Source organism: Fistularia commersonii, chromosome 25, assembly GCF_037954325.1.
Source record: "Fistularia commersonii isolate RoL2024-O1a breed Wild chromosome 25, RoL_Fcom_v1.0, whole genome shotgun sequence".
Taxonomy (NCBI): Eukaryota; Metazoa; Chordata; class Actinopteri; order Syngnathiformes; family Fistulariidae; genus Fistularia; species Fistularia commersonii.
Window position 1 is genome coordinate 3,883,935 of NC_141308.1, and position 8,680 is coordinate 3,892,614.

Genomic DNA, 8,680 nt, shown 5'->3' on the forward strand with positions numbered 1-8,680 from the left:
ACACTTGATCACATTATTTATTTCTAAAGGTTACAACTTTAGGCCTATCCGAAAAAACACATTCCAGCCTTACAATGCAAGTGCATTGGCCAAAACAAGAATAATACATATTACAATGCTTTGCACTATAAATGATTAGCTTCACATTGTCCAAGCACAACCAAATACAACAGCAAGAGATGTGGTAAATGGTGGATAATGATTGAAAGGATTTTTTTTTTTGTTATCTCTTTTTTAACTATTACTAGACCACGTGTTTACAACGTTTTGCGTTAATCCTTTTATTGTTTTTTTAGATTCGTTCAAGCAAAAATCACGATGAATTTTATTTATGACGATCAGAGGCCGACTTCGTCCACCTTTCTTAAGCTGTAGAAATAGCTATAGATAAATAGCTATAGATATAGAAATGTAAGTGCTGGTATATATTTATCAGACCGCGTGTTTTGAAATAACTGTAGATATAAATTCGGATAGAACGTGAATGTGTCACACTTCCGGTCTGAACCCAAATCACTTTAAACCGACGTCCTCCAGGCGGCGGAGCAGCGATAGAACCGGTATTGCGACAGTTTTCACGTTCACGCTGCCGCACGTCATACCTGTACACCTGTTCGCCTTAAAAATGTGATATAATGAATTGGACCGTGTTTACTCGTAACTGCGTCACCGGCTGAGACCGTTCCGTTCAATACTTAGTCTCACACCTCTTTCCTTGCCCTCTGCCTCCGCCGGCGTATCCAGCTCGTCGCCCCCGGTAGCGGACAGCTCAATGGCGGACCCGAAGGCACCAGCCCAGGGAAGCGTGGAGGAAGAAGACCGCATCAACGACGCAGAGCTGGCTCTGAAAGGGATTAATATGCTTCTCAACAACGGGTTCAAGGAAAGCGACGAGCTCTTCAGAGCGTACAGGTGAGATCTGTGAAGTGTCTCCCCTCCTAGACGGCGAGCAACACTTGTCTCGTGTTATTGTGTCTGTCACCGTCCGAATACCTCGCCGGTGTGTGTTGGTGTGAAGGAATTCTGCAAGAAGCCCCGGCGCTGCCCCTTCTAAACTTGCAAAACAAACCTAGACGTTTTCGTCACGCTTGTCTTGTGTAGCGACATATGATCAGGTCACAAGTTGAAAAATCCAAATAGCCTGAGTCAACATCCGAGGTCTGCATGCAACTACTGAGGGGTTTGATGTTGAAACAACAATCGTAATGTAATAATCATGGCCTTTTTTAAGGGGAAATTAGTTTTATCATCGAAAAGGAAATGCAGGGGTTGCATTTGCGTTTGAGGCCTTGGATTGTTTACATCATTTATGCTCAGTGGTTAGCTGTAGGTTTCTTCTGCGAAAAAATAGTAATGTATAAAGAGATCACTTTTCATGGATGAAAAGCCATCCTTAAATAACAAAAAAACTAATGTATTCAGTGTTTACTGGCTACTATTCAATATGTATATTTTAAAGCACGCCTAATTTATTTTAGATTTTGATGCATTTCTTAACTTTTTACAGTAACATGTCATGTATTCTTTTGCTGCGACTGGCAATTGGTTTCCACCTATTTTGTTCAATGTATCTTAGGTCTTCATGAAATGCAGAACGTATTGATTGCAAAAGAAATTGAATATTTTCACAAAAGACATCCAGCATGCGTGTTTAGTGTGGGCAAACAGTGAAAGGTGTAACCATGTATCCAGCAAAGCTTTGCTATCTCGAGGTTGTAACCTGTAAAGTTTTCTGAAGAAAATAGTAATGCGACAAATACCCAGGGAGTGTTTAATCAATTAAGCGAATGATTATAAATGATATGTTGGTTACTAATTCAGCTTGAACCTGCGCTCTAACCCATAGACTTAGCCATTTCCTGTTTGTCGTTCCTCCTACGTCTTCCGACAGCTGATTATCTCTTGGAAGGGGTTGCATTTGCTTTCAAGTTGAATATTGAAGTCACAGAAGGTCAAACCCTGTGTGTCCCGTCCCCTGGTGAAAGCTTAAATGTCACCTCTCTCACTAATTGCATTACACCCTATGCGCCATCCGTTTTTTGTTACCTTAACGAAAAAAAAAATGATGGGCATGGAAAACACACACACACACACACACACACACACACACACAGCGTCGGAGGATGGGCTTTAACCAGTGATTTTCTCAGATGTTACAGGTCATTTTTAAGTGCTGAATTATTGTAACAGGTGATTAATTGAGATTTGCTTTTAAAGTGAAAAGGATATGTATGTGCCGAACACTATGAAACTCCTGAAGAATTTAATTCCATGTGTCTGTCATCTTTCGCCTCACCTTGTCACTGAGACTCAAGCTATGTAACTTAATGCTAAACAGCCTTAACACACATTTTTGTGCTCTACCCATGAGCTTCCCTTAGGTCTGTTATATTCATTGCTTCTCTGTTTTCCATCTCCTCTCACCTCTTTTTTCTCTGTCGGTTACAGGAACCATAGCCCTTTGATGAGTTTCGGAGCCAGTTTTGTGAGTTTTCTGGTGAGTTCACCTTGTTTACAGCTTGCTAACTCCAATAATATGTTGAAAATGTTTTAAATAAATAGCAAATGCCATTGTGACAAGAAGTTTATTTAGCCTGTCAGGTCAAAGAATCTCTCAAGAATTAGTGTTTTCCCTGAGTATGATCTATAGTGGCTGTCTTTTTATTTTAATAATCCAAGTCTTCTCCTTATTACATTTCTATTATCTTGTATTTACTACATTGATGTAAGAAAATATTTTGAAAAGAGCTCACAGCTGTTTTTTGTAAAGGAAATTACTTTTAGTTTAACATTATTCTTTGCAAAAGGTTTTCTTTAAAAAATCCTGGCTTCTGGCTTACTTGCTTGTTATTCTCATCTCATTTCTTCTTACATGTACAACATTGATAGAAAACCAAAACACAAATTTGTGGGTTCTGATGCTGTCCTTCCTTCATTCATTCACCACAGCTCCCGGAAGTACATGGAAGCACACGCCACTTGAAGTTAATTTTCTTATGCAATAGGACAGCAATCCTCCTTCCATTGCTCACACATAGTGTGCTGAAAATTCAAAAAGGATTATTCTCCCCTGTAGTTGCTTACTGCCCAGTAGTTGAATATGACAGTTAATCAGGGAGCACATTAAATCACAGTTTTAGTAACAGCCCTCACTGCCCAGTTATCATAACACAAAGTCAATGTAATGTAAATGTTATATGCTGTAATCATGGTTTTTTTTTTCCATGCGTGAGCAGGTAGGTGTAAGACATTGCCAAAGGAGCTAGGTAATTATTTCAACATAGAATGCGTAAAATCCTGAGAGTTATGTTTTGTTCCCTGCACTGTGCACTGACTTTTTAATCCAACAGTTAAATTCCAGATTACACTGTAGCTTCATTTTCCGTTTTTGTCCTCCTTTTTTGCAGAATGCCATGATGACATTTGAAGAAGAAAAAATGCAGTTAGCCTTTGAGGACCTCAAAGCAACAGAGAGGCTGTGTGAAAGTGAAAACACTGGTGTCATTGAAACCATCAAGAACAAGATCAAGAGGAATGTGAGTAAACCATTTAACATGATATTAATAGAATAAATGCAATTGCCTGGGGATGAGTCTGTGGGCAGCTCGCTGACTTGTCTGTTTGCCATACAAGTTTTTAAGTGTGACATAATTTGTGGGCAGACGGACTCTCAGAGGTCAGGGATTGCTGCAGTGGACCGACTACAGAGGCAAATCATCATAGCAGATTGTCAGGTTTACCTTGCAGTGCTTTCGTTCATCAAACAAGAACTCTCAGGTAAAGAATGCAATTCAGTGTAGAATGCGCTCAATAATTTAGCTTTTAACCTTTAGCTCCCGAACTTTCTTAGGTGTAGCTTTTTAACCGGGTGTTATGATATAAGTTATGGGTGTAAATGTGTGTTTAAATTGAGAATACATTTTTTTTTCCCAATACATTGTTCATTTCCCGACAGCGTATATCAAAGGAGGGTGGATCCTCCGTAAGGCCTGGAAAGTCTACAACAAATGTTACAGTGACATCACACACCTGCAGGAGGAGGGCAGCAGAAGGAAGGCCTCCCCACAACAAGCCATGTCTTCCCCGTCCCAATTATCCTCTTCTAAGCTCTCCGATCATCATCACACATGTTCACCAAGACCAAGTCCCTCCCATAGACTGGACAGTGTCAGCCCGGAGGCTCTGGATCGGCTCAAAGGTTCTGTCAGCTTTGGTTATGGTCTCTTCCACCTGTGTATCTCGATGGTCCCACCTCACTTACTGAAGATAGTCAACCTGCTGGGCTTCCCCGGCGATCGTCTGCAAGGCTTGTCTGCACTCACCTATGCCAGTGAAAGTAAGGATATGAAGGCCCCCTTAGCTACGTGAGTATGTGAGTGACAATTCCAATGTTGATCTGGAGTAACAATAGACTATTAAAGCTACATTTTTAAACTATATATATGTGTGTGTGTGTGTGTGTGTGTGTGTGTGTGTGTGTGTGTGTGCGTGCGTGTGTAAAAACATATAAACATACATCATTTAGTATTTATTAAATATTATTTATATTTTCTACATTCTCTGGCTGCCAATATTGTTAGATAGTGATGGTTTAATGTTGATTGAGGCATCAGTAACAGAAAGTGCAGACTGTAGTAATCTAATTAGAAGTTTAAAATAATATGAATAAACATAATAATGATGTTAATGATAATGAATAATAACCAAATGTCAGTAACTTGTACCTTAGTTTTCTGTAATACCTTTTTCATCAACCTCTGAAATAAACATATACATAGTATTTATTCACCTGTGGCTGTCACTATCTTTAATCTCCTGGAATCCATTACAGATATGTGGGACCTAGTGAATTACATATAAAGAAATATCTGTACCCACTTTGCTACAGAAATATTGAAAAAATAAAGCACATACAGTCCCCCTCAGACCCTTTTGGAACCTAAAGAAACTTCAGACCTCTGTTTCATGTGCAAGTTGGTTGTAGTTAAATACCCCTATGGTATAGTAAATAGCATTCTGTTTAATGTTTTTGAATCATGTCTCTTCAGTTGACTGAGCAGCGTTGTAGATAAATTGATGTGTTAAAATATCAAAGTGTTGCTAAATCACAAAATGATGTTGGTCTGTTGATTGCATCCCTACTTATCCTTTTGTGTGTCACACAGTCTGGCCCTTCTGTGGTACCACACGGTAGTGCAGCCGTTCTTTGCTCTGGATGGTACAGACACACAGACGGGCCTGCAGGAAGCCAAATCCATTCTTCGCCAACGGGAGACAACTTACCCAAACTCCTCTCTCTTCATGTTCTTCAAAGGCCGGGTGCAGCGACTTGAGGTAAATGGAAACATGCGATTATCTTAACCTCATTTAGTATTGCATCGCTTGAAGTCCAATTTTTCCTCAGCCTGTAACCACACGGTTCCTCTCTTCAGGGCCAGAGCAGTAGCGCCTTGATGTCCTTCAGTACTGCTTTAGAGTTTGCGTCCGACCAGAGGGAGATTCAGCACGTGTGTCTATATGAAATAGGTACTGTTTTTGAACACATTATCTTGTCACATTTAAATGTCGTGCACTCTAATGTCTTTTTGTTGGTTTGTCATAGGTTGGTGCAATATGATTGAACTGAACTACAAAGAAGCCTACAAAGCCTTTGAGAGACTGAAGACCGAGTCTCGCTGGTCCCAGTGCTACTATGCCTATTTAACTGGAGGTGGTAGCAGTCCAAACTGATCATGCCTCAAATGTATTTCCTGTGAGTTTCTGTTTGTACAGGATTCTAATTCATAATCCTGTCTTTCTCTTGGTTTTAAATAGTTTGCCAAGGAGCCATGGGTGATCTGTCGGGAGCGTTTGCTGTTCTTAAAGATGTTCAAAAACTATTCAAACGCAAGAATAATCAGATAGAGTTGTTCTCCCTGAAGAAGGTTAGTACAGTATATATCCAGCTGCAAATTCTAAGAGTAAATACCTGTAAACCAGCGAGGTGTGTATGCACATATTCAATTAGGCTGAGAAGCTAAGGATCCCCAGCCTTTCCAAAGAACTGTGTGTCCTGTCAGTGATTGAGATTCTTTATCTATGGAAAGCCCTGCCCAACTGTTCCACGGCCAAGCTGCAGACAATGATTCAAGGTACTCAACCGTCAAACATCAACGAATCAAGGACTAAAACACTTACTAAAATAAGCTTGCGCATCTCATTTTCTCCTTTATATTTTCTTTTAGTTTTGCAGGGAATTGAAGATGCCTCGAGTGCAGGGTTGAAAAATCTTCTTCTTGGAGCGATAAGCAAATGTCTTCATAATACCAAAGATGCCATTAAGGTACTCCATCTATATATAATTCCTTTCAAAAGTTTGTCAAAAAGTGCTGTAGAAAAGTAAGAGCAGATCAATAAATAATGAGGTGACTAGAGATACTGGTTCTATACAATCATGTCAGGGAAGAGGGAACACTGACATGAATACATTAAAAAACAAATCAAATGAGACAAAAGAGGCCTAAAATAAAACACAGTGTACTCATGTCAAGCTTCATGATTGTCGTCATAGAAATATTGCATTAACGAGTCAACAGGGAGGCAATGATAACTGATTTTTCTCAGTCATGGCGCAGTTTTCTTTTCTTTGCAGTACTTCCAGCTGGCAGCAAGGGATGAGGTGGGCCTTCTCAGCAACTCCTATGTGCAGCCCTACGCCTGCTATGAGCTCAGCTGTGTGCTACTGAACACACCAGAGGTTGGTTTCCTAAAGTCCCCCTAGCGAGATGCAGAGATCACGTTCCTCATCTGAGGAGATGTCGGACCCAATGATCTAAATAAAGTTTTCTTTGTTTTTCCAGTCTGCAGGGAGGGGCCGAATGTTAATGCTTCAGGCTAAGGTACAGTAGGAGTTCCGACTGTACCAGTTTCAATTCGCTGTACAACCGTGCGCATTCTTGGCGCAGACTTTGCTTTTCCTTTTCTTCTCACTGGAAGAGTTCTGATAATATATTCACAATCCATAATATTACTGGAAGCACTTGCAGCATCACATCTCATTTCTGCTTTTGGTTCATGAGACAATTTAGCACTAACATTTTTAGATTTGCAATGTCTAACTGTTTAGGTAGATCAGTACATACCCTACCTGAGCAGGTGGTGACATGTCGGCGTCTTATATGAATTGTAAATGATAATATCTGGAAGAGAAGATTGATTTGTCCCTGCATGTCTTAGAGGTTTAACTAATAGAAAAAAATATTACATACAAGGCTTTAGGGACCTCGAATATCAGGACTATGACGGGAAAAGGTAGAGTTGGTTGACACGATGCAGAGAAGGAAGGTGGATATACTATGTCCAGGAGACCAGGTGGAAACGTAGTAAGATTAGATGTTTTTGAGAGAAGGTCAGAAAAGTCAGACTGAGATGGTTCGGTCATCTACAGAGAAGGGATAGTGAATATATTGGTAGACTGCTTGGATGCTGGAATTGGAGCTGCCAGACAGGAGGTTCTCGAGGAAGACCAAAGAGAACGTATGGAGAAGATATGAAGGTACTTGGTGTGAGAGAGGAGAAAACATGGAGAATAGGGTTAGTTGGAGAAGGTTGATTTGCTGTGGAACCCCCAGAAGGGAAAAGCCGAAAGGAGAAGTTGAAGTTGATGATGACACAAGGCTTTAAACTGGTTTAGTTGTATCTTTTTAAAATTTTTAAAGCTGTGTTCTATCCCAATCATCTTTTCCCTCTTATTGCACAGGAGGACTTCACTGGCTATGATTTTGAGAACAGACTCCATGTTCGTATCCACTCAGCTCTCGCATCTTCGAGGGCTGCAGCTCAACCATGAGCAAGTTTAAGTGACCTCAGAACGAGATGGAAAAAGCCACAATACTACTCTGGGCACTAACGTCAGTAATTTGTTTCAGTATATTTGTATTAACTTTCTGAGCCATTGCATCATTGTAACATGTATGCAATATGTTCAGTCAATGTTCTCTGAAAGAGGTGCTTATCTGATCTGTTCCTGTACTGCACAAGACATTCAAAATGTTATTGTTTACATGGGTATTTCAAGACTAGATGCCGATTGAGTCAAAAAAATAAAAATTAAGTACAAAGGCATCTATACTGTGGAGGGTCATCTTGTCTGAAAATTGCACATAAACTAACAAAGCAATGAAACCAATGATTCAGCCTATGACTTTGAGGAGGAGATGTTCTTACCAGCTCGGTATTTGCTACTGACTTTGGCCTTTTTGCTGTTAAGACTTTGTTAACCCATTAAGTACCAGTTCTTTACTGTGTTTTTTTTTAATTATTTGAATTTATCACTGTTTTATGTTATCTTTTTTGTAAAGAAAAATTACAGACTTTGCACTTCAATTTTATTAGATGTGCTGCCATGTGTAACTTAATTTCGTTGTACATACTTTGCTGTAAACTTGTTCTTTTTATTGTATGTTTTAAAGATAATAAAAATGTTTCGCCCACCAGATTTTGTTCGCGCATCTATAAATGGTATAACTACTCAATCAAAATTCATACTTTCAGAAATTGCTGATGTGAAATCCTCATTCAACACCAATCCACCGGTGCTCACAAGAAAGCTCCCAGCAGTTTCTTGTTGAAGTTTCCCTTTTCATAAAGATACTTTGGTTTCATGTTATTCATAAAATAAAGTCTTTCCATGATCTGGTCA

The 8,680-nt window shown here is 39.7% G+C and overlaps 1 protein-coding gene across 3 annotated transcripts; it reads left to right on the forward strand.

The window, feature by feature from the left end:
• Positions 1 to 510: 510 nt before the first annotated feature.
• Positions 511 to 8,474, forward strand: LOC147218876 (tetratricopeptide repeat protein 39C-like). Of its 3 annotated transcripts, none has more exons than XM_086172096.1 (14): positions 511 to 912; positions 2,449 to 2,497; positions 3,408 to 3,536; positions 3,663 to 3,777; positions 3,956 to 4,364; positions 5,166 to 5,334; positions 5,433 to 5,526; positions 5,603 to 5,710; positions 5,815 to 5,924; positions 6,008 to 6,131; positions 6,225 to 6,322; positions 6,632 to 6,736; positions 6,840 to 6,878; positions 7,739 to 8,474. In XM_086172096.1, the coding sequence occupies exons 1-14, from the start codon at positions 773 to 775 to the stop codon at positions 7,826 to 7,828; spliced, it is 1,779 nt and encodes a 592-aa protein (XP_086028222.1). In that variant the 5' UTR covers positions 511 to 772; the 3' UTR covers positions 7,829 to 8,474. The 3 variants fall into 3 exon arrangements, with proteins under 3 accessions (XP_086028222.1, XP_086028224.1, XP_086028223.1); XM_086172098.1 differs by lacking the exon at positions 511 to 912 and adding an exon at positions 2,950 to 3,266 and having other exon boundaries at positions 2,462 to 2,497; XM_086172097.1 differs by lacking the exon at positions 511 to 912 and adding an exon at positions 3,237 to 3,266 and having other exon boundaries at positions 2,476 to 2,497.
• Positions 8,475 to 8,680: the final 206 nt, after the last annotated feature.

What these genes read in the sequence shown, in the direction of transcription:
- LOC147218876 (XM_086172096.1), top strand. Translation starts at nt 773, where the DNA reads ATGGCGGACCCGAAGGCACCAGCCCAGGGAAGCGTGGAGGAAGAAGAC. An exon ending in GAGCTCTTCAGAGCGTACAG is followed by an intron (nt 913 to 2,448) that starts GTGAGATCTGTG and finishes TGTCGGTTACAG; the next exon opens with GAACCATAGCCCTTTGATGA. An exon ending in CATCAAACAAGAACTCTCAG is followed by an intron (nt 3,778 to 3,955) that starts GTAAAGAATGCA and finishes ATTTCCCGACAG; the next exon opens with CGTATATCAAAGGAGGGTGG.